Genomic DNA, 24192 nt, shown 5'->3' on the forward strand with positions numbered 1-24192 from the left:
TTTTTTTTTACCCATCTCACACAAACACACACAATTTTCGGAGCTGAATGATCCGGTTTTGGTCACCGATTACATCGTGAGAATTCCACACAGAACCAAGACATCGATCCAAAGAGCGAGAAATTCGTAATTATATATATATATATATATATATATATATATATATATATATATATATATATATATATATATATATATATATATATATATATATATATATATATATATATATATCTCACTGTGCTAATGCAGGACTTTTTCAGTAGATATAAACTCTCCATGCTTAGAATGTACACATACCATACGATGGTTGCTTTTTCAATCACTATTAGTTGAGTTTATTGGTTGACAAGTGGAAAGGATGACACCTATTTTGATTGCAGGCGTTCTTCTTCCTCCTCACTCTCTTTCAATTGTTTTTCCCTCTCTCTGCCTGTAGAGGAGGACGAGAGGCTTCCCAGAGCAGCGCTGGACGGACAGATGGCGCAGGAAGAATGCCAAGTCCACGAGCAAAGGATGACGAGGAAGAGAGATGGAGAGCCCGATTGCCCATTGTGCCATCTGAGTCACTCCAACATGGCGTCCAACTGGTCGGCCAGGTCGTCGAACATGCTGCCGATGTCGTCCAGAATGCTCACCGTGGTTTTTTGCTCTGTCACGGAACTGGGCGGGCACAGAAAAATGACATGGTTACCACTAGTTTGACTGAGCTTTATTGTTTGAGTTGGGCACTACTCACTCCTCCTGCCGCAATATCTTGTCCTCCACGGCCTGCAGGGCGGCAGCGAGCGAGGCGCTGGTCTCCTCCAGCTTTTGATGCACCAAAGAATCCACAGCAAAGTCTGCGGCGGAGGACACGGGCGTATTCATCCCTACCGCCGTCATCCCGCTGTCCACAGATACGCCGCCGATGGAGGAGCGAGGAGGCTTGACTGGCGGGCTGGGAGTGGCGGGGGTCTGCGGCGTGGTGGGCGTCTGCGGGGTATGCGGACTTTGTGCCGACGGGCTGGGGAGCTTCACGTTTGGTGGACTGGGGGTGTTGGAATTGGGAAGCGAAGGCGGCGAGCTGCTCTGCCGGCCCACCGCCGGGTGCAGTTTTGCCAGAGGGGTGGGCGAGGACGGGGAAGGGGGGCTGGTCACCGAGTGGATCAATTTGGCTGGCTTAGGCGCCGTGGGTGGCGGGGCGGGTTTGGGCGAGACCGGAGGGGGGATCTTTTTTCCTTCCACTAAGAGAAGAAGAGAGAGCAAGAGGTTAGAATGGAAATCTGCTCCGGTCCCCAGGCGGCTTCAAATAAGGATCAAAGTTCACAGTGTGTTCTAGTTTACAGCAAATGAGGACATACCTGGACTGACAGGTGTCCCCGGTCCCGGGAGAGGGACTCTCTTGTTGGAGGCTGTCTGTGGGCTGTTCTGCGGGACTCCTTGTCTCTTGATCTGGGCCATGGCTGGCTTCGGGGAGACGGGCGGTTTTGGTTTCTTCACTGGAGCTTCTTCTGGAAGGCCTTTGTCCAAACTGTCCCTTCGAGGAGCGGCAGTCTCTTGGGATTGTGCTTGGGGCTGCGCTTGGGGCTGTGCTTGGGGCTGCGCATGGGGCTGCGCATGGGGCTGCGCATGGGGCTGCGCATGGGGCTGCTCCGTCACACCGGCGTCAGACACTGGGCGGCGTTTCATGGTGGCTGTACCGTTCTGGTAAAGTATCGGTCGCGGGGTGTCGGCTGGTCCGCTACCCGGAGGATCTGCGTTGGGCCCGGCGAGGACTGCGTATCCCTCCGGTTCCTTGTCGCGACTCTTGGGTCTCCGTTTGACGGTGGACGACTCCTGGAGGGTGAAGCCCGAGCCGTTGGGGTGGGTCTTGGAGCTGCGGGGCCGGCGCTTTAAGGTTGCCGTGGCTTCCACCCGGGCCATGTCCTCCTGAGTGTAGCCGCCGTCGCCCTCGCCGTCACCCTGCAGGCAGACACAAAATACACACTAACGGAAAATTCATACATTCGTGGCAAGAGGTCATTTTTTTTTGCACAGTCAAAACAATGAAATTGGTGGATTACAACATTGAGTCTACGGATTTGAAACATTACAACATGAAAAAAACTTCAAACATCAGAGTGAAAGTGAGCCTCTGAATATTTTTATCTTGGAACCTTTCTTGTCATTGGCTGAAAAACTTAGCTTAGGTTAGAAGTCGCATTTGTAATTTGAAGTATATATACCAGTGACAGAGAGCGAGAGAGATGGAGGGATGGAGAGAGAGAGAGACAGAGAGAGAGAGAGAGAGAGAGAGCGACAGACAGATACAAACACAAAAATATGAATCTATATAGATAGCTACCTGTCCTTCTCCTCGACCTTGTCGGCGGATGGTCAGGCTTCCCTCCTCGGCAAACGGCAGGTTTTCCGAAGAACTCCCACTTCCTCCGGGGCTTGGATTGGGGGAGGGTGAAGTTACGGGAGGCGGGGAGGATTCAGGCTGGGAGATGACAGACAGTGTCGGCTGGTCGCGCCTCGCCGCTGCCACCAGTTCAGAGACGGGCCCGCTAATGGTCCGTCGTCGGTTCACCACTTGGCCGTCCAGACCGATTGTTTCGCGGGTTTTCCCGGCCTGAGGAGAAAAGAAAAGAAAAGCTCGGTCACACGTTCATGGACTTTCTCTCACGGAGGATATGCCATACCTGCAAGAAGTTCTTTTGCAGGGCCATCCCTTTGGCTCCACCCCCTATAGAAGACATTTCCAGCATGGCGGCGATGCTCCTCACACTTCCCATGCTGTTTGTCTCCACAGCTCCCGTTTCGACAGATACTCCCAAATCGCTGGCTCGCCGTTGTTGGTGATAAGGCACATCCAGCATCCCATCAGTGGTAGTCAGCACTTGCAAAGGCGCATTGCCTTCCGTCAAGTTGGAGTTAGAGGTGGATATGGCCGAGCTGGAGCGTTTGGGAGGTGGCGGGGGAGGACCTTTCTTCTTCTGGCGCAGAGTGATGGACTGCGGCTGGTTGCGAGTAAGACTTTTGTCTTGGTTGCGGACAGAGTGGCTGCGGTTGACGCCGTGGCTGACCGTGGCGTATTTGACACTTTCTCCTCGAACGTTTGAGCCTTGGCCTTCGCCACCCCGTCCTCTTCCAGTCCTCTCGTCACACTCGCCATCCGATGCCACGTGCCGCCGGTTGAGACTGTTGGCCGGCTTCTTCTGGAGATCTGCTTGGTCGCCGTCCGCGAGCTCAGCCTCGGGCGGGAGGCAGAGGAACGGGACGGCCTGCGCTTGCGTACAATCCCCGATCTCGTGGGGGTGGTTCTGATGGTAGATTTGATTCTGCTGAGGGGACTGGACCGGAGCGCCGCGATGGTTTGGAGAGTGAGGAGGGTGCGAGCGTGGCGAGAGAGGAGTTTCACCTTGGATGAACTGGGGGGAGACCCTGTGTTTGGACTGGGGGGAGGACGTGCTCTGGACGGAGGAAGTGGAAGAAGATGATGACGTCCTGGTCTTGGTTGGAGTGTGAGGGGGCGTGTAGGGAGGTGCGGGCTGGGAATGGGAATGGGAATGGGAGTGACGGTGTTTGCCTTGAGAAGACACGCTGCTCCTGTGGGAGGAGTTACTTCCTTGGCTGCTCTGCTGCCTCATTGTCCTGGCCTCCTTCTTAGGCGGTCCTCCTCCAGAGTTCAACTCATCAGGATCCTTGTTGAGACTACGCGCCGGCTGTGGTTTGACCTCCTGAGCTGAATGACTCATGGCATTCTGCAACTCGCTACTCAACTCGCTGTCCTGGAAGGTGGTCATTTTTGGAGACATCACATCTAGATAGACAAAAGGTACAGCGGCATTTTTGGAAAAGAACAACTTGGGAGTGAATTGGTTGGGTCAAGATACAAAATGCTGAGACTAAGTTGACAAGCTAATTTGTTCAATGTAACACCTTTTAACTCACCTTCCGGAGGTGGGCTTTCCAATGACATCACTTCCTGCTGCTGTGTGATTGGTGGGGGTTTCTTTCTGAGGGAGCCACGCCCATCTGAGTTGCGCTGCATTTCAGCTAGTCGCTTCACCGCCAACATTAGCTTTTTCTGATGCCCTGAACCATTGACATATCTTATTTCAAATGACCACGCCAAGAAGCGGATTGAATAAGCGCACTGCGTTTCTTCTTTTGATGGCCTGAATCATTGGCATCATTCAAATATAGCAACATTTTAATTTAAAATGAGCGTACTGTGTTTGTTTCATTGTTCTGGCCAGAATTATGTCAATGGTAAATAACAACCCTTGAAAGTCAAACACCATGACAGTATATCTCACCCAGTTTGGTAATGCCGATTTCTTGCAGGTCCTCCCAAGTGATGTCTGTGATGAATTCGATGTTCTCGTAACCATTCTGCACTAATACTTGATGGTACTGACTCAGACCGATGGCGCACAACCACTCTCCAAGACTGGCCTATAGGAAAATGAATTCAATGACACGCACAGATTTTCTACATTAGCAGAAACTTTTTTTTTCATGATTCAGTTTATGTTGTTTTCCAAGATGGTGTGTGTTTGAGTGCACTCACAGGTTTCTGATCAGGCAGCCACTCGGTGACACTCATTTTATTAATCTCCGTTGTCATCTTCTTTCTGTGACCCGGTTTAGTTATTCCGATAGCTGTCAGATCCTAAAAAACACAAAATACACTCAAGTAATATACTTCAGTCACACGCAAGGGTTTTCAAAAGCAAGAGAGCAAGAAAGAGGGTGAGTGAGAGCGCATGGAGTCGAAAAAAAATTAAAAATCCCCAAAAATGCAAGGAAAGTGAGAGCAGTAAAAAAAGAGATTTATTGTTCTCATATTTTAAAAAAAACTGATATATTGACTAATTATTTGGACGTTTTAGATAGATCACTGTACTGGGTACAAGAAATAATCTCAACAAACAGCAATATTGAAAACACACACACACAAGCACACTGTCGACATGTTGGATTTCCATCCAAATGCTATATGAGCACCTTTCCAACCATCAACCAACTAGTTTTTAAAAATACACTTATTTAGCACATTACATGTCCAAATGCTTAAATGTGTTGACATGTGGCGGCGCACCAATTTGAAAAAGACTCCATTCATCTTCCACCTCTGTCCATCACAACATCTGAACATAGCAAATGTTTCCAACTAGCGATAAAGGACATTTGTGACAGTGGCTTTCTCGCATGCTGGACACCAATTTGTGCATGTGTGGGTGACATAGAAAGACAACCAAGGGTCAGAGAGGGATGCAGGTCAATACCAGGGTCAAGGGTCACACCAGGGCAGGCTTGGCAAGAGGCACATTTGACTCATTGAAATGTGCATATTCAAAACATGCACGATCCTAACCATGAGGACGGCACAAATTCAATCTGTGTCCTCGGAAGGACGCCGGGACCGCCGACGGGGGTCCAAGTTGCCTTACCTCGGGGGTCATTCGGCTAATTGTGGGCAAGTCATACCCAGCGCCCAGGAAGTTGGGAGCGTAGAGCTGCAGCTGAAAGTCGCTCAGCCATTGGACAACTGCCTCTGAGCTCTACAGGAGAGAAGATAGGAAGGAGGGCACTGTCACAAGTTCCATGTCAGCCGCTTTGTCTCGGCAGGGCCCACCGCAAATGACAACAAAGACCGGCCCGTTGACAATATCCCAAATACGTACACGGATTGATTATTAGTCGAATTTTAATAACCCAGCGAAGAGCCGTTTTGAAATATTTTTAGAGTTATTGCAGCCCTTGGGCCAAATGTATTATTTAGTATTTATAAAGCTTTTTTTAAGATGATGGAATGGTGAATTAAAGATAAAGACTCCGTTTTGGAAAGTCCAAATTAAAAGTCAAACTGTATTTTAAAAAAAAAATACATTCACTACTTTATTTCATTCACATGAATGAAATCCACTTCCAAATTTGTATTCAATAGGTTTCATGTCCTTTTTACCATTGAATTCCGTTTTTTCATTTTTCCATCTTTCCTAGATGAACCATTTTCTACATCTTCATTGCGCCCGCCAGCCAAACGATGAAACGGCGAATGCTACGGGTTACAAGATTATTAGGGACTGCGCTAACAGATGGTCCTTAGAACATGACACATACACACATAGAAAAAGACACACTCATCCACACATGATTACCCAACAATTGACAACAGCCAGAAATCTCCGTTTGGCATACCACCTTGAAATAATTACTAAACAACAAGTGACCTTCAACGTGAGCCCACACAAGTCCCATTTCACACCTCTTGCCGTGAGCTAATGTGCCCACGCTGCGCGTCAGCACGCAAACGCACAAACACACCACTTGTGCCCCTTTCAGTGATCAGCTTGGTACGGAGATGAAAAGGGAAAAAAACTGTAGCTTTAACTAAAAGGAGTGGATGGAAAAAAAAAAATCATAATAATAATAAAGAGCCAAGACAGAATGGCTCCCATGCAGAGATTTACATCCCACTCACCGTGTCATGGCCACATCCGAAAAGTCGCAGCACGGATGAGGCCAGTTGCGAGAGAAACCGCTGGGACATCTTGATGTGTGTGGATGTGTGTGTGTCAGTTGTGGTCAAATTGACTGAGGGGCTACATTGTCCTCATCATGTTTCTAATTGTGCTGTGTGTTTGGATGAGAGAGAGAGAGAGAGAGAGAGAGAGAGGGGAGGAAATCTGTACGGACTTTGGGATTGTCCTACCTTCCCTTCGCCTGGCGCCTCCCCTTTCCTGCCCGCTGTGGCATCATAAGGCGGCGCTTCGTGAAGAGGACAGCCCGATAGGCTCGATGTCCGAGAGGAACTGGCAGAACCTACTGGGAGGGAGAGAGCCAGATACCATTGGCTGGGTTGAAAAGATCTCCCCTACCATGTGGCTCTAAATGACATATGACTGATTGCAAATCAGATTCTTCCCTCCTACATCATTCCCTGCCTTGGCCATCTGTCTGTCTGGATATATTGGTGTGTTTCTGCATGTATAGAATTTGTATTTTTTTTTTGGGCAGCTATTTAACGAGTTTGAGTGACGGAAACTTTTCTGTGGCCACGTGAAGCCTTTTGAGATGTTTTGTGATTATTTGACGAGACTCGACTTCCTTCAATAAAACACAGAACATAATTCATCTAGTCAGCTATATCTTGATTGTATTACCTGTAGGTTGGTCTACAGACTTGGACTGCTCCAGTAAATGTTCCTTGGCTTTGGCAGATTGAGACAACACCGTGGCTAGAAGCTGGAAAAGACGACGTAGCACAGTGTGGATGAGATATTGACAGCAACATACTTGATCTACTATTTGATACATATTGTTCCGTATTATACGATGGAATTCTTGATGGATCGGGAGTGGAACTAGACCCAGTCTAGTCTCACATTTGCATTTGTAATTGGCTCATTTGTGCCCATCTGCTCTGAGAATGAACCAGTTTGCTTTTAATGAAGACATCATAGTCAAAGGCCGAAGCATCATTAGCATTCATTTGGACTCACTCTTCTTTTATCTTGCCTTTCAGCAGACTCAAATATTAGCTCAGCAACCAAAACAACAAAATAAAAACGGTAGAAAGGATCATCAAAAATATTTCTCTTTTTTTTTTATTTGAAAGCACTTTAGCACGAGGCTGATAATGATTGATTAGCTATTGAAAATAATAACCCTCAGGTATCACTGACGTGTTTGGAAAAAGGCAAAAGGCCCAGCAAACACATTTCGGACACAATAAAAAAAAAAAAAGTGAAGATCATTAATACCTTAACTCCTTCAGCCTGTGCATGGAGGATATGTGCAGCGCTTCCAGCACTCTGACCACTCCCTGATGACCTCACACTGGTCACACTTCCAGAACTCCCTAAACTGCTTCGGTCCCCACCTGCAATACACCCACGTACACAACAAACACACACGTACACACAGGGACGAAGATGCATTCATATGCATGCAAAAAGACCAAACCATACTTCATTGCACGCAAATGCATGCATGCCACACAAATATGGATGCACGCACGTTTGGCTGATATCCCAGAGCAAGGTGATAATCGCTGACTCTCCTTTCAAATGCACTAGGTAGCATGAGATGGAATGGACTGGACAAACACTTGAGTGATTTGGGAGTGAAAAAGACACACTTGTTGTACACACCACATACACACACACACACACACACAGGCGCACACTACACTGCACTTTCATTTGTTGGAGTCTTCTGGTTCTCTTGACCTCCATACATACACACGCCACAGACCAAAATGCATATGGCTACAGTCCCAAACATAAAGGTCAACGACTTTAGCTAAGCTAATGATGGAAAGGACAGCGGGACATGATTTTGCTCAGGTCAAAGAGCATCTGATGACCTTTCAAAAGGCAAATGATTTTTGAATGGGCAGCAGATACTGTTTGATGACTGTTTTTTTTTGTTTTTTTTTGGAGGGAGGGAGGGCGGGCTCAGCGCAGTGCGGCTCAGTTACCTGCCACAGGCTTGCGCAGTACCCAGATCTCTTCATTGGAGCCTCCGTGGGGCCCACAGGACGTGGTGGGGGAGCTGTGAGGACTTGCCTCTGAGCCACGACAACCTTCAACACAGGACACTACCGTTAGCTGCTAACTGGGCTCAAATTGGGGAAACTTTTGGACTTGTCAGCATTACGACTTCTTTTTTTATACAGCTCCACATGGAACCATATTAGCCATAACGTGGAGACTTTTTGCCCGTGGAGCAAATTTGAGTTTTGTTAAGTGCTCCGTTGAAACCTGAAGAAAACGTGATGACTTATTGAAGCTTTAAAATTGGTCGATAATTATGAGAAGGTCAGGATCATATGATGAAAAAAAAAAACCCAGCAGTACACAATATTACATGCTGACTTTTTTATGACTGCAAATGTTCTTGTTAGTCCATATCTGAAGGTGAAAAAAAATGAATATTATTATTAATTTGCCTCTAAAAATCCAAACCACGGCCAACTTTCTGTGCTCTGTCTCCATCTTAATATTTTTCAAACCAGACTCTCTCTCACACACACTTGCACTCCCAGAACGCAGTCACACACACCAACACAGAAAAAAATACAGAATATAGATATGATAACATGTATAAAAGCATTGTACAAAAAAACATTCATAACATGATTTTCTGTGTATATACAAGTGCCATCGTGTACATACACGTACATATATAATACAGCCATCCATTTGTGATTATATATGTCGACCTTTTCAGAATGCATTTGGAGAGTGTCATAAACCATTATAAGCATCTGAATCGTTTATAAATGGTTTAAATGTGTGACTAACAAGTGCGCCAGAGAAATAAACATTGCACAAGTTCTTTTTTTTTTTTTTTCTTCTTTTCTTCAACATCAAATCACACAGCTCCTTCTTGTGGCCATTTTGCATCCCTCCATCAAAAGATCTCAGTGATGAATTGATTCATGCAGTACAAGATTTCAGATAATTGAATTAATCCTGGAGGAATCAAAATGATCTGAAAAAAACTTCAGGCCAGCAAACACCTTACTTCTCAAAGTTTTTGGGTGACATTTGTGAACTTTATTCTTAAGTCTGTTGCATAATCCATGACATTTTCCCCCAAAATGTCTCCCTTGCAAATATTTGCGTGTGTACAGTCACGACCGAATGCTTTATCACTGACTTCAACTTTTTGGTCCTTCGACTCAGTGGCTTCAATTTTGAAGTTGTGTAATTCACATTGCTTCTGTATTGTTGTGAGTTTGTGTGGGTTGTGTCGGGCTGGACTAGTGGTTGGGAAAAAAAGAAACTGCTCAAACTACTTAAAAAAAAAAGAAAAAAAGAAAAGGAAAACAGAAAAAAAAAAACTGAACACAAGTGTGTTGCAAAATTAGATGCTGCGACTCAATTTATTGAGTTTAACCTCAATAAAATAAAACTAAAACCTTATCATTGAATTTATGATTTTCTTTCTTTGTTTGTTTGGGAACACTATCAACAATAATCATCATGATGATAATAATAATTTTCTAATGGACTCCAGGGAATGTGTTAAGTAATGATGTAGGTTTCAATAATGGGAAATGAAAACAAAAACCAAAGCAAGTCAGTATGAATAACATATAAATCGACATAAATAATGATCAAGAACAGAAAACTTTAAAGGATGCCTTCTTAGAAATGATGAAATACCCAATCTTGAATAATTCATAGCCAATTGGATTTTGGTTCCAGTAAAAAGTAGAGAAGTAGAAAGCATCCCTTGAAGTTTTGATAAGAATAATAATCGTAATAATAGTGAAAAGGGGGCGTGTACCTGGGGCAGTGGGGGTGTCTCCCTGTGGGGTCGTCACGGGCGACCTGTTATAGCCAAAGGAAGTGAAAAGTGGAAGCAGTGGCTGATGGGAATGTGGTGGAGGAGGAGGCGGTGGAGGCAGGATATGGATCTGATGGAACGTGGTGTCGTTGCCGTTGACTACCACGTTGGCGGGGGCAACCGTCGCCGGGGCAACCAGCGGTATCTTTTGAAACTGTTGAGTGCAAATGACTGTGCTGGCCAAACCTAGATACACGCACCGTGACGACACACACACACACACACAACCAGCCAACAGTGAACCACCGCCACGAAACAAACCACAAAAAAAGGAGACATAGGGAACATAAGAAAAGGGAGGAAAAAAAGGAATAAATTATAAACAAAGAATGCTTTAAGACTCAAACGTTAAGACTCAAACCATGAGGAGGGGACAAACAAATGTGGCTGATCTTGTCACGAAATGGTCATCAAAAGGAACCGTCGAAACTGGTTCGACTCAAAACTGTTCAAATGGTTTAAAAAGATGAATTGCTAGCAATATTTCTGTTGCAAGTCGATGCAAAATTTGTCTTTGCGGGCCACATCATGTGATGCGGTGGGCCGTATCTGGCCCTCGGGCCTTGAGTTTGACAACCGCACTTCATTCCAAAATAATTCAAATGAGCTTTTTTTTTTTTTTGTTAGCATCAAGTTCCTGCACATACATTCTATAGTGATCAGTAGCCAAGTATCAAAGATGTGAATGATGCTGATGAGAGGAGACCACAGAATATGAGACATCTGAGATGAAGAAGACCATCACAGATACATATACCACCGACAAGTGAAGACAAAACAAATAAACACCAATCCACATTGAAAAAGTGACACCGGCTTCTGTTAGTGCGGTGAAATGATGGGATGGATCTGAGCCAAAATGTTCTACTACTCCTCACCTGGTCAACCTACCTGTCATGGAATTCAAACTTAACTGATGATTTATTATATATTGTGTTACAGAATTGGATTTAGACAGCAAGTGCTCCAATGTTAATCGGGGATCTTTGTAACTAACACGTACGGTCAACACCGCAAGCAAATAAAACATGGAAGCAAATCATCAAAGATATGAAATATTACATACCATTCAGTTGTGTATGTCCACATGCACCATTATGCCACTGTTCACCATCAGCATTTATTGATGATTTCGACCATATTTACTCATGTTTCTATCTTATAGTATATTATTATTTCCACATTTGGCATGATTCTGTCCATTGACATTGCATTTGCAGTGACGTGATTCCGATCTGACAATATCCAATACCGTTTTTTTTCTCTCTCTCTCTCTTTACGAAGCCATGAGACGTGAATAGAGTGAACAGATTTGCTTCCTTCTGCTTGACATTTATGCTTGAGAATAAAAAAAAAACGTATTTTTTTTTTTATGATTTTTTTTTTTTCCATTTTATTCAGCTGGTTAGTTTTGGTCACGCTAATTTCAATTTACCAATCGCACACACACACACACACACCTGTTCGTTTGCTGATGACCTCCACCATGGTGGAGGGGAAGTAGCCCACCCTATCATTTCCTGTTCGGTTGTCATGGATACAGCCTTTCCAGCGTCCATCAGGGTGCTGCTCCAACACCTAGGATGGGAGGTATTTCATGTCTTTATTTATGTATCCTAATTGAAAATCCAATATTGTTGAAATGAGAGTTTTTAAAGAGTCTGTGACGGCAGAAAAGCCAATTTGTGTTCTTCGACCCTTAGGGAGGAAAAATCAGGCAACGCTCGGCTTCCCTAACAATCATAAATATTCATGAATGATGCCGGAGTAGGCAGTAAGTACGCGTAGTCAATGAGAAATGCTGAATAGGCTCGTTCTAGCGAATTAATCAACCCCAAAAAAGGGAAGTCATTCGAAAAACAAAACCGGTCTCGCAGTGACATAAGCGTCTCGACACATTCGATGGGATTTGAAATGTTGAATTGGCTCCCTGAAAAGAAAGAACAGATATTGTTCGTTGAATTGATCCGATTAAATGATTCAAATGCTTCTCTGTCCAATTAGCAGAGCCAACATAGATTTTAATGGACAACAAAAACTTGAACAAAATAATAACATCATCTATTTATCCGTATCTATCATTTTTCTTTTTGTACATTTTTGAAGACTGTTTCATAATTATAAAAAAAAAAAAAATCATCTTCTTATTAAAAGACTGCACCAGTTTGCAGCCAGTTAAGCTGATAAATGCCTTTTCATTTTCTCTTGCAAACTAAAGATGACCAGACCTAAATCCTAGGCCCAGTGCCAGCATGAAATATTTCATAAACCTCAAAGTAGGTGTTTTCATTCCTACCGTAGGCCAGTGTAAATAGTTTCAGAGATTTTTAGGGGGATGTTCACTTTGATTTTGTCTTTGGACATTGTGCGTGTGTTTGTACCGTAATGACATCTCCTGCTTTGATGTTCAGGCTGGTTAAGTCATAATTGTTGCAGTAATCTTTCAAGGCCCGAACTTGAAGAGCTGCTGACGCCTCTGTGTGCACAAAACACACCAAAAATCAAACAATATGTTCAACAGCAACAAAATGTAAAGCGGCTGTACCATGATAGCAAGAATTGGTTTCATTTTATTGATTAAAATAAATAAATAAATAAATAAATAAATAAATAAATAAATAAATAAATGAAATGTCTTCTTTCATTTTTAGAGTGCGGTCCTATTTCAGAAAAAAATTCCCCATATATTACAGGGAGAATGGCGCCAGGGGGGACTTTGTTACCATGACAACCAAAGTCAGTTGTATAAGAATGAATGAGTTAAGCAAGTGGTTTCTACATGTGGATGTGGAGAGCTCAAAGAGTAGGAGGGAAAAAAAAAACGTTGCTCATTAAGACAATGAAATGCATTTTCACTTGTGGAGTCAGTGCTTCATGACCAAAGCACTTCATTCCATTCTGTTTCCAAATAGCCACATTTTGACAAGTTGTTTGGAGCAATTCTCAAAAGATTATCCTTCATTCAACAAACCCTTCTTACCTTTTAACTTGAACATGTTTTTTCAGCTTTTAGAGAGTTTTGACATGTTTTTGTAGTTGCTATATAATTATTTTGCATTGTGTCATCCAGCTGCTGCTTGAAAGTGCTTCTGGGTCTTCATCCAAACCTCGCTGTATAATGTTCGTTTAAGGGGGGGGGGGCAGGGTTATTATAGATTTATGCCGAGTCAAGTGTCATTTATGATGTCACACAGGGACATCAATGACATATGTCATTATCATCATGATGAAACCTCTCAAGACCTCAGTTCAGTGATTTCACATTTTTTCTTTTCTGATTGTATTTGAATTATTTTCCTATGGAAAAACTGGCAGACCAAATAAAAAAATGGATTCATCTGATCCATCCCTCCATGCCTCCATCCATCCATCCCTCCATCCATCTTTTTACCCCGGAGTAGTTGCTTGATCTCTTTGCTGGCTTGGGTCGCAGTGAACTGATAGACAATGTCCAGCGCAGTCTGGCTGTATGTGTTTCGCACCGTAGCATTGATACCACTCTGCGCGCAGAAAGACAAAACAATTGGCACTAAGTGAAATTTCAAACACATGATGCGGTTCATTCTATTTCCACGGGTGAAAAACACGAGGCGTTATTTCAAAAACGATGAAGCGGCCCGTTCATTAAACTCAACGGGCTGTGGGCTTTAACTATGATCACGTTACAAGAAAGGTCAAAGAGCAATAACACATTCACATAACACCATTGGTCACCTCACGGGATGTAAATGCAAAAGTTAGTTTTCATGAACCTCTACGAAGACAAAATGTCTTCTCACTGATCCTTTACCGTATCAAATGCACTCCAAACATCCCTAAAAGCCGCTTCAAATGTCCCGGTGATGTCTGGAAGCAACTGAGGTATAGCGTGAACACGAAAAGTCCCACTTACTTCCAGCAGGAGTCTCACGGCCTCGGTCTTGCCGCAGAGGGCCGCCTCGTGCAGGGCAGTACCCGCTTTGGTCTGTCGGTTGATGTCGATTCCCGACTGGATCAACAGTCTGCCCACGGAGTGTGGACGGATCCAACAAAGAGTGGGAAGAGCAAGAAAAAAAAAACATGTGAGAGGGTGACACAAAACTGAGAGGCACCACGGATGAACCCAAACAAAAAAAAAGATCAGTGAATATAGTTACCTTATCATTGTCCCGACAAATTTGCATATTTGATGCTAATAAACACACAGTATCTCAAACATACAATCTAAATATTGTGGCTTCGGGCATTTAGAATAGTTCTTGTCTGTTAATCTGTAATAACCTTGTGTGATATTCCCCCCCACCACATAATTAGTTGATTTAGTGTGTAAAATGAATGAAGCTGTCTTTAATTGTCCTCTGTTGCCAGCCATCCTAATGAACATCATTTATCCGTGTCACATTGAGAGATTTCCCCCCCCCCATCAATTATGACAGAATTTTTAGTGTCTCTGTCTAAATTGTGACAACAGTTTTATAGAAGAAGAAAAAAAAAATGATTTCTCAAATTTGTTCAGCTCTTTTGAATGAATCATTGTTTCTCTAATTGATTGCCAATCAGTCCAGAGTGTGCCACAGTCAGCAAGAAGCCAAAACAAGACAGACGCAGTAGAACTTGAAGGATGCCTGACTTGTTTTCAATCTCTCTCTCCTCACCTTCACCTCCGTCAAGGTCCAAACACAGAAAATTGCGTCGGCGTAAACACACAGCACTTGTAGCGTCACATCAATTTGCTTGAGAGGCAAATTAACTGCACAATTGTTTTGCAGTTGAACATTTAACACTGACATGACTAAATCAAAGAGCACTTTCTTGCAAATTCTGCCATTCTCTGATTAGAAATGCACTCAGAAGAGCTCAGACCTCCAACGAGGTTGTCCGGTCGTAAATAATCGGAATGTTCCAGGCGCTACAGTTCCACTCCTGTCCTCTAGGTGGCAGCGATGTTCAACTACACCCAATATTAAGATTTGAATTAAGAATCGTGTGTCCAGATTGTACCTAATGATGTCAATGTGTCCATTCTTGGCAGCCAAGTGTAGAGGAGATGTTCCATTGGGATCGGTAGTATCTCCTTTCTTGGGTTCCAGCAGAGCAGCGCACATGTTACTTGAGAGCAATAATTGGACAACCTGCATGAAAAAGCGACAAGTCTCCTGATTACGTTGAGATATCTGCAAGTAGCTATTAAAAAAATAAAAAAGTTCCATACCCCAACTCTGCCGAACTCACAGGCTAGGTCCAGAGGTGTTTTGCCCGCATTGTCCACAATGCACGGGTTGGACTGGTGCTGCAGCAGCATTTCAGACTGGAAACAATACATATTTGCAATGTTTTGCTCGATCCCAATACTCGACATACTGGATTATGCATGAGGAAAAGAATGTCAATGATGAGCGCATGCAGCCTGCAGGAAGTGGCAGTTATTCAAGATCTGAGGCTCTGAGCCATTTTCATTATCCCTTGCAAAATACAGTTGTTTTTATAAATGGTGGCAATATTTAAATCTGTGCTTCCCTGGTTGATAAATGTTAGTCCAATAAGAAAATGGTCTTGCATCATGTCATATTGGTTTCAAATGTACTTCTGGTATTGTCGTTTTTTTTTTTTTTTTTTGCGGGACAAGGTCACGCCTACCAAACCTTTGTCAATGTTCTACGATGTCACTCACCACGTCGTAATGGCCGTGCTGCGCAGATAGGTGCAGAGGAATCTGCCCTTCATCTGATTGGACATTGACAGATGAAGCAGATTTTAGGAGCATCTTCATAGGCTCCGCCTTCCCCTGCCAGGCCGCGTAGTGCAACGGCCGCATACCTGGCACAAAAATACAAGAAGTGTCAAATAAAAAGATGTGATCATGAATATGTTCAACTTACCTTTCTGGTCTCTGATGTCAACAGCTGCCTGTGACTCCAGCAACAGAGTGATGAGTTCCATGTTCCCGTTAAGGGCTGCATGATGTAGAGGGGAAAATCTACGGAGGACACAAACGTGTGAATTACACATCCATCATCAAGATGTTGACTGTTGTTGGCCAAACGTGCATATCGATAAAAGAATATGCATATAGACCGTTTGCACACACGTGCATATAGGAGCCCAAGCTTAGCGTGGGAAATACATTAGGAGGAGAGGATTAAGATGAAACACGTAAAGCAGAGCTAGAAAATAGGGCAAAGGCAAGGGGTGTTGCGTTGGCAAATGTGGGAAGGATCATTTGGGGGCAAAAAAGAAATAAATAGTGACTATAATTGAAACCAATACAAAAAAGAACTATATTAAGATCCCGAAATAAATAAAGTGAGTATAATTTTCATCTGCGTCGGGCCGCCACAGATGAATTTGGACGATTTTGGCACATTATTCTTTTTTTTTTTACTTCTTTGCATCTGCTCACCTCTTCCATTCAAATTCAGCACGACATTATTGAAGAAATATCGCTGAGCCGGGGCTAATTGCGTCGTATAGCTGAAAACTCCAATGAATATCAAAGCGGGCATCATTTGACCTTGCGCTCGCCCTTCATTCCCGTGCTGCAGGTGTAACGACCCACTGAAGAGTGAGTAAAAAGCACGTGTCATAACCTAATCCTAGCCTCAGTTTCCCCTACAGGGTTAAGCCGGGATACATTACACAATGCTTTACTGTTTGTGTGCTCCTTTTAGTATTTGTGCATATGGGGGAAGGGGAAGGGTACTCTTCCCTTTGCCAAGTAGTAAAACATTCCGTGCAATATTTATCCCCGTTTTCCTTGCCTCCCATGAATCTTGGGCCTAAGGCTTTTCCCCTCCACCGTTTCCCATTCTTTGATCACCGTGTTATTTTTTTTATTTTTTTTGTAAAACTGTGTCACAATATTCTGACAGCCTTTTGATGTCCATGAATAACCTACATAAAGACAATACATTTGTTTATTAGCCTTGAAGTGGTGATTTTCTATCTATTCTATGAAGGACAAAATATTTGCTATTCTTACATCCTCGCGTAGCCACATGGTGCTCGCATGCAATCTCTCAAAGGGAAAAGATATGGACAGATGTACACAACCACTAAAATCATAATAGCAGTGCATTAGTCCTTACTTTCACCCACAGATAGTACATAAAAATACTAGTTTGAATTTGATACGGGCTTATCCTCCAGCCTTTTCCCTAACTAGGACAATAAAGCTTTTATATGAATGGAACCAGAGGAAGTACATGGAGGGAGGGGGCAGGGGTGATGTCAGGATGACTCCCAACTTGACAGAGTGGCATGGAGACTGATGATGGAACTCACCCATCTGTATCCTGGAAGTTGACATTCACTTTCTTTGCAGACCCAAGCAGCTCTGGAAAATAAAGGGCAAATTAGTTCCCTTTTGCATATAATGCATAATCATTGTTGGTGGATAGCTTAGCTCATGTTCACTTTGGTTGTTTGTCGTTAGGCTAGTAAACATCACTTGCACTTCCTCCAGGGCTCAGACAAGGTCAGAATAAGGCAAGTTTTCATAAGCTATGAATCATCATTTCCTCGGGTATATGATGGTAATATCATTAAAAATATTCTTCTACTGTGTGTGAGACATTCCCAAGGCAAATTCAGACAAACACTTTCAGGAACAGAAACTATATTAGGTAGAATTACTATACATGCAACACTGAGGCAAATAAAAAATAATCTAATTTTTGGCAATGTTGTAAAAAGAGGCTGTTTTTAATGCTCTTAAGTTAAAAAAAAAAAGGACATTATTTTTTTAAATATGACTTGTTGGATTATAAATCTGCATATCCGTTTTATCTTGTGGATTCTATTAAATTCCCGCGCGCACACACATTGCAGCGTGCAGGAAGCGGTACAGGCACTCTATTGTAAAGGAGACAGCTCCCAGCACCACTGGAAGCAGAACATACATTTCCTAACTGGCTATTTCTGGCTGGATGCTTCATGCAAAAGCACCACTTAAAAACAGGATCTGCTGATATGTACTGAGGTGGCTTCCAAAAAGATTTGACAAAAAAATAATTCACAACAATAACATTTCCGAATGATGATTATGATAAACTAAACATCATTTCACTTATCACAATGAAATTAGACAAATAGTTCAACACGAATGAATATATTACTCAAATTAAATGTGTTGTACATAATTGTTTTTTTGTTTTTTTTGTCGTGATGTATTTGTGACACAGGTCTAGTTGTCTCCTTGCATGCTGGCTACTGTGTGTGGTGTATTTGTTTTTCCACACCCCTTCCATGTCTGGCCTCATAAAAGGACCTGACTGCCCCCACATGACTCACGTCATCAAATAAGGGCACAGGCAGGCTGCATGCGAGGCATCTTATAAGGACAAAGTCAGAGAGACTAAGCAACCCCCTCTAACAATTTTAAACCTTCCGTTTCATAAAGAACATGTTATGGATCAGAACATAGATATTTAAAAAAAAAAAAAAATGGATGCACAAATAATTCCTAAAGCAGCAAATTTGGCAGATCTACAAATAGCAGAGACAAAAATAAATTCCAAATAGTCTGCTAGATGAAATGTGCAAAGACACAACTGAGACTCAGCGACCAGCCAGATATGGAATAGAGTGGGGATTTGGGGATCACTTTCCATCCAAGTTCAAGCGAAACCAGGTCAAGCCACCGAGCAGGAGGAAAAAAAAAATCACATTTATAGCACTTGATCATGTGGTTCGGGCTCACAAAACCTGTTTACGATGACCAATGAATGGATTACAGACTTCCAAACCTATTTGCCGATTAGTTTACACCTTTTACAGCAGTTGTCCACTAAATCTTTTTCTGGTAGATCGGTCCCAATGAGACAATAAAAAGTCCCTGTTGGAATGTATACGCAAAAAGGTCAAACCAAGGATATCCATCAGCATTAAGGTTGATTTATAGTCTGGGACAAGATTGTCGTATTGTTAGTCGCATAGCAAACACTGCAGTTAACGCCTAAAGGCAACGAGGACGCCGCATATTATTTGAAGACATGTTTATCAACGGTGCGCTTTGATTTGTTAAAGTGGTGGAAAGTACATGAAAGCATCATCAAACAAATCTGACAAATGAATGTCTCCAGAAGTGTTAGTTCAAGCTAATTCCAAAAAGGACATCCTTAGATTTGACTTTGAAGTTGAAATGTATTGGTTCAACAATTTAGTGTATCGTTTGAAGCTTGTAATGTACCCGATTATTCCAACGACAAATGATGCTGGAAGAAAAGGTCCTTTCTCCCCGGGGGATATGACCATTTGATAAATAATGTATGATCATTTTTTTTGTTGAATACATGCCTCGGCTCCATAAAGGTTGCTCAAGATGACTCTAAAATATGGAATTCTGTGAAGTATGTAAACATGCACCTAGCATTGTAAACACAAAATATCGATCATTCCATCAATTTTAGAAGCCACTTGCGCTCATTAGGCAATTAAACACAATCGACATCAAAATACACATTTCCTGATTTATAAACACACGCGCACAACTGCAGAGCCCGGGGTTGCATAGAGGAGGGTTGCTAGGCAACAAGCATCCTCTCTATCATCCGTGCTTGCACTCAAAACAGCAAAGATTCACAATCATGCACCCACACACACACCCCAACGATAGTGTGAGATGGTTGGCATTTTTATTCGCAGAAGATGAGCCTAAAACAATCTGCTGGCTCTGCTCTGCTCTGGTCTAGAGAAATTCAATTTGACCAAATGCAGCCATTTAGCCCAAACAGAAGCAGCTCGTGGGTTGGGCCTAGCTCATGAATTAAAACGCTGGTTATGGTGAGAATCTTTCCGCTATGGCTTGGTGATTGTAAATGCACTAATTGCTTACAGATCAGCTTGAGGCCGTTTTCGATATCATAAGCAATCATGACAAACACGCAAGAGCATTTGAAGGGCATTTGTGTTGCTATTTGTTTCCTTGTTCTCATGTTATTTTTGCTCTCTTGGACTTTTCTTTAATAACTTTGGCTGTTTTTATTTTATTTATTTATTTTGTATTTATTTCTTCTGTATTTATTTATGTATGAATTAACACTGTATCTTAACAATATCATAGAGTATCGCAGATTACAGTTTATACACATCCCATTTGTCAAGCAGTAAAATATGAATTCTTGGAACTGGCTCGAAAATACTTTCTTTCTTTTTTTTGGCATAGAAAGCCTACACAATATTTAATTGAACTCCTGTATACATAATAATTCAGAATACAATGCAAACAATGTGCACTGCTGAATCCAACATTCTGATGGTGTGTGTAGTTCAGAGTGCGCCCGTGGAAGTTACACTTGCAGTCAACTGTACTAAAAATACACCACACATTGTAACCTCTTTAGAACGACGCTCTCTCGCATGACTGTAAGCCTGACACATCTGCTTCAAAACCTCCGACAACAACGGAGGAGGAAACGTGTGACAAATATACTCCCACATGTAGGCAAACTTCCATCACCTGAAAAGTCACTCCCATTTTTACCTCCTCTTGCACACTTTGTCTCATCCTCTACAGTCCAAAACTTTCAGACATCCTTAAGAACTCTTACTCAGCATGAAAGTCTTAACACTTTTCATAAAACCTTGTTGGTGCAAAAAAATAAAAAAAATTGTGCATCTTGCTCAAGGGCATCAATACTTTGAATGGCAGAAGAATAATATGAGCGAGCACGAGCGGGATTGGCAAAGCAGACGAGACAGGATGGCCGCTCTGATTAGTTTGGATAATGGATAACCGCATTTACTCTCATAAATGTCACTTCAGAAGCAGGTAAACAGGAAGTTGTATGATTAAATTAGAGACGGACGGCAGGGTCTGATGGGGCGGGACAGGAAGAGCTCCTGCAAAGTGATCAATGTAGACCAAGTGAAATAGTGTAGACAACAGAGTTGTTGTTTAACACTCATCTATTTGGCCCCGATATGCAGCTAATGCACTCTGACCACTTGACTTATGAATGTTGTCATTGTCATCCATTAGTGTCATTTGCCCTTCTGCAGTCGACTTCCAGAAAATGGGGAATCTATTTTCACATCATTTAGCAACAACTTTGATATACAACCGTAAATGACGGACAGAAAGAGGATTTATTTTCCTAGTGGGGGTCAAGGACATGAAACAAACAAAAAGTCAAAAATTCCAAACATGATTCAGAAATTGCTAACGAAAAAAAATCAATGTTTCTCTACAATGAAATGTCGAAAAAAAAAATCAGTACAAATTATTAATGTCCTTAATTAGTTACAAATTATTGTTAGAAAAACCACAGTAGCCCTTAATACTGCCCAAAAAACAAAATGAGTTGAAAGGTTTCTTTTTTTTTCCCTTTTTTTTTTTAATATTGATTATCCTTGCAGAGTGAGACTATTACAGTTGCAAGAGTTAGCAGTGCACTGGGCACTCCATAGTTACCTAGCAACAGCTTTTTCACCCACTTCCAAGGTTATCTCTCTCGTGGCTAACATTTGTCAAAGCAACAATACACGCAAAACACACAAATGGTTTCACTTGCCATGCACATTGTTGAAAAAAAAAGAGCAAGCTTGCCTGTTGCTTATTATACATAAGAATGAGGTTCAACTGAATATATTGACGAGTCAAACACAGATTGTTGGAATTTAATTTTACTTCATTGTATCTGAATATGGGATATTCCTGGATCATCCATAACGCCACAAGTGACATGCCCTTAAAATAACAGCAAAGGGGTCAAACGGGGTCTTTCGGTCGGCCCTGAGAGACACGGCAGCCACGTTAGACAGTATTTGTAGCACAAACAAAAGAGTATTAAAAACCAATGTTGTCTTTTGTCTACATACTGTAAAAAACAAGAAAAGGATTTTGGGTAATATCCTTGCTGCTAGACACGCACGCTGGGTTAGGTGGATGGCGATATTAAAATTTGCAAGATGACCTTACTGTTCAGTAAATATCTCCAAACACACCCAAGAAAATCCAACGGTGTTGAGTACAGCTAAGCCCAATGTGTATTGCCTTGAGAGAATCTCATTATAGTCAGATTAAGCTGTGCGCTGCAGTGCAGACTGTGCCAATGTCGGTCGGGACTAAACACGGGAAGATCAAACATCCATCATTAGAGAGAAAATAAAGATGTGAGAAGGTGTATTTTTACAAATTTTAAGATCAACACGAGAAAATGGATGGATGGATGGCTGTGTTGGAAACCGCATCAAATCACCTCAGCAAAGTCTTTTTTTTTGTTTTTATATGCTTTTATGTTTTATTCAGTATGTAAACAATTTACACACTGTTATGCTGAGTGTGACAATTGACCTCAGGAGAACCCCGTGACTACTCCCGAGCAATTACAAACACACAAAGATTGTCAGGCGACAGTTTAAAATAAAAAAAATAAAAAGAAAACGACAAATTTGCCATAACACTGTCAGCAATCACAGCCAAGAAGAAGTCAGCTCTGGATTAGAATCACACGCCACCATGCTGCAGGACATAAGACCAGAACAAACAAGAACTTCTCATCCTTATCTCAGCTAAACCTTGCTTTGCAAACTTGGCTTCCTATATTTAGACGGTGACGTGGGCAAACGAGAATGAAATCTCTCTTTTGAAAAATCATCAGATTCTGACAAGCAAAGAGAATTGACCAATGATTTTTTTTTTTACCAATGACGTCATCAGCGTTTCTTTGTTTGGTGCTACTCTGAAAAGAAATTGTTTTTAATCCATCAATGAATCCCACTAATACCTCATGCAGCCCTGACCTTATGAATATTTTAGAAGAGTTAATAATACAAGGGGATGTCTTTTCAAGTCAACTTTCTGCAACTAAATGCTTCACTACCAGCAGTAAGCAAGCAAGCAAGCAAGCCTTTGAACATTTCATTGAGCAATTTTAAAAGGGTTGTAAAACTGCAGGAGTCCAGCCTAAAAGCCACTATGGGCCATCCTCAACATGGCTAATGAGGGACTTTTCGGCCAACCAACCTCCAAAGACATCTTCCATTTAAAATTCGACATTCTGGATCAGTATCCGCCACATAATGTTGAAAAATAGTCCGATGACAACATAACAGCAAGTGAGTTTGTAATTGGCCGAATAATAATCTAACTTGCAAGCGCTTCATGCTATGCTACGTCGACCTCTAACAGTCTGTTAGGGGCCTTTGTCTCCCTGATGACTCCAAAGAGATTAGGAGAAGCTCCAGAAGGCCTTTTGGATGCCTGGGACTGTCAGTAATGTTTTTCTCCAGTGGGCCAAGGCATGACTCATCGTGATTATCCCCAGCTTCTTCCACGACCGGGTCCATCCCTTTCAAGCTCTTTTCTTTTTTCAAGCAACTCTTCTTTCTTCCGGCACACCTCTCTTGCTTCTCCGCGAGTCTTTACTTTGCTTTTCCCATTTCACTGCTTTCTCCATCATCCTCTTATTTCAACCCTGCAGGCCAGTGAATTCCCTTTCTTTTTTTTTTTTTTCTTTTATAGTGGCTCTCTTCCCTTCACTCTCTTTGTCCTTTTTCTTTACACACACACACACAAATAAAGCGAGAGATTGCACAGCACTTATCAGCCGTACCTTACCATCTGCGATAACACTAATTGGCGATGACATTTTGGTCTAGAGGCGACTGATAACGATGCTATTGTTATGACGGACAGTTAACTTTCTTGATATGTTCATCAGCAAAGACATATTGTTGCTGTTTAGTGACAATAGTGTCACGTTTCCATTTTTTTTTTCCCAGGAGCGATTGAAATATTGCTTGTTCTCTTTGTGTGTTTACAACAACATATTAGATTTAAACAAGGCTATACGGATATGCTACTAGTCAGTTTTGATGCAGAATGAAGAAAAAGAACATTTTCTGTTGTCTAATACTTGCAAAAGGAATGAAAAAGTG

At 42.4% G+C, this 24192-nt stretch overlaps 1 protein-coding gene across 2 annotated transcripts in view; it reads right to left on the minus strand.

Annotated features, from left to right (window-relative positions):
- Window positions 1–230: 230 nt before the first annotated feature.
- The window catches only part of caskin1 (CASK interacting protein 1), a 29979-nt gene continuing 6017 nt past the window's right edge, over window positions 231–24192 (minus strand). Inside the window, exons 2-24 of one of the 2 annotated variants that reach the window (XM_085933734.1) lie at window positions 17596–17647; window positions 16194–16291; window positions 15986–16131; window positions 15527–15622; window positions 15316–15446; window positions 14228–14336; window positions 13727–13835; window positions 12717–12811; window positions 11796–11913; window positions 10276–10521; window positions 8459–8563; window positions 7740–7858; window positions 7140–7221; window positions 6689–6801; window positions 5424–5534; window positions 4541–4642; window positions 4287–4425; window positions 3919–4062; window positions 2667–3787; window positions 2327–2596; window positions 1344–1968; window positions 740–1226; window positions 231–663 (exon numbers count right to left, since the gene is read on the minus strand). In XM_085933734.1, the coding sequence (XP_085789860.1) occupies window positions 567–663; window positions 740–1226; window positions 1344–1968; window positions 2327–2596; window positions 2667–3787; window positions 3919–4062; window positions 4287–4425; window positions 4541–4642; window positions 5424–5534; window positions 6689–6801; window positions 7140–7221; window positions 7740–7858; window positions 8459–8563; window positions 10276–10521; window positions 11796–11913; window positions 12717–12811; window positions 13727–13835; window positions 14228–14336; window positions 15316–15446; window positions 15527–15622; window positions 15986–16131; window positions 16194–16291; window positions 17596–17647 (4715 nt within the window). In that variant the 3' untranslated portion in view covers window positions 231–566. The remainder of the gene's footprint in view (window positions 664–739; window positions 1227–1343; window positions 1969–2326; window positions 2597–2666; window positions 3788–3918; window positions 4063–4286; window positions 4426–4540; window positions 4643–5423; window positions 5535–6688; window positions 6802–7139; window positions 7222–7739; window positions 7859–8458; window positions 8564–10275; window positions 10522–11795; window positions 11914–12716; window positions 12812–13726; window positions 13836–14227; window positions 14337–15315; window positions 15447–15526; window positions 15623–15985; window positions 16132–16193; window positions 16292–17595; window positions 17648–24192) is intronic. The other variant, XM_085933733.1, reaches the window with a different exon arrangement.

The sequence above is a fragment of the Syngnathus leptorhynchus genome, chromosome 16 (genome assembly GCF_054491065.1).
Source record: "Syngnathus leptorhynchus isolate UIUO chromosome 16, UIUO_Slep, whole genome shotgun sequence".
In the NCBI taxonomy this organism is placed as follows: Eukaryota; Metazoa; Chordata; class Actinopteri; order Syngnathiformes; family Syngnathidae; genus Syngnathus; species Syngnathus leptorhynchus.